Source organism: Penaeus monodon, chromosome 22 (genome assembly GCF_015228065.2).
Source record: "Penaeus monodon isolate SGIC_2016 chromosome 22, NSTDA_Pmon_1, whole genome shotgun sequence".
Classification (NCBI taxonomy): domain Eukaryota; kingdom Metazoa; phylum Arthropoda; class Malacostraca; order Decapoda; family Penaeidae; genus Penaeus; species Penaeus monodon.
The window spans coordinates 8300372-8301225 of record NC_051407.1 but is presented as its reverse complement, the minus strand read 5'-3'; the positions used below and the strand labels follow the sequence as shown (position 1 = coordinate 8301225).

At 48.0% G+C, this 854-nt stretch overlaps 1 protein-coding gene across 1 annotated transcript in view; it reads right to left on the bottom strand.

The window, feature by feature from the left end:
- LOC119586903 overlaps positions 1-767 on the bottom strand; it is a gene marked incomplete in the record, with an annotated part of 5214 nt that extends 4447 nt beyond the window's left edge. The window contains 1 exon segment of the mRNA XM_037935641.1: positions 333-767. Coding sequence (XP_037791569.1) covers positions 333-504 — 172 coding nt within the window.
- Between the last annotated feature and the right edge of the window lie 87 nt (positions 768-854).

Genomic DNA, 854 nt, shown 5'->3' with positions numbered 1-854 from the left:
GAGCAGGAACCTGCAACGAGCCTGCTCGAGGCTAATAGCGTAAGCACTCAGCAGAGCCTCCTTTAATTCACTGTACGTCAAATTACCTTCTATTTCGGTACGGTGATAAACATCTAGGCTGTGACCCTGGAGGCGGGTTACGAGCTGCAGAAACATCGTTTTCTCGTCCCACCCGTGATCGGCGGCGACCCTTTCGAGTACGAGGAAATACGCTTCGACCTGGTCTGCGTCGTCAGGAAACATCGGCAACTTCGTCTTGGGAGGAGCCACGGGCGGGGGCGGCGTAGCTTTAAGGACCTCTATCTTATGCTTAAAATATAGCTCCGCCATCTGAATCTCGTGCTCCCGCATCGCCTGGGCGGCCGCAAACTCGCGTTCGCGATCCTCCCGCTCTCTGCGTTCCGCCCGCAGGTCTCGTTGCTGGTCCTGTACATACTTAGCAATATCACGAGGATCAGTCAATCCCAGGTCTGCAGCCTCCTGCTTCAGTACCGCTAAATCCATTTCTAGATAATTAACTTTCAGTTCTGTTCGTGCAAATAATTAGCGCTATTGAATCACAAGTGCGGCGTACGAACGAGTTCTTGGTTCTTGGTCATTTAATTATTGTTCATAATATTGGTTCGTCTGTGCCACTGATATCTAGCTAATGATGGAATGAATGAAATGTGTGCAAGAGAAAAATATTAACACGTCCCCTATATCACAATAAAGGAAAGCAAATGCTTGTAACTCTTCCGTGGAATGTAACGAGTCAAAAATTACAATGGTGGATACCGACGTAATTCCATCCTGCTTATATGCAAGCACATTTACTCTACTTAATAATCAGTGGCCCTACGTTGGGCGCCATT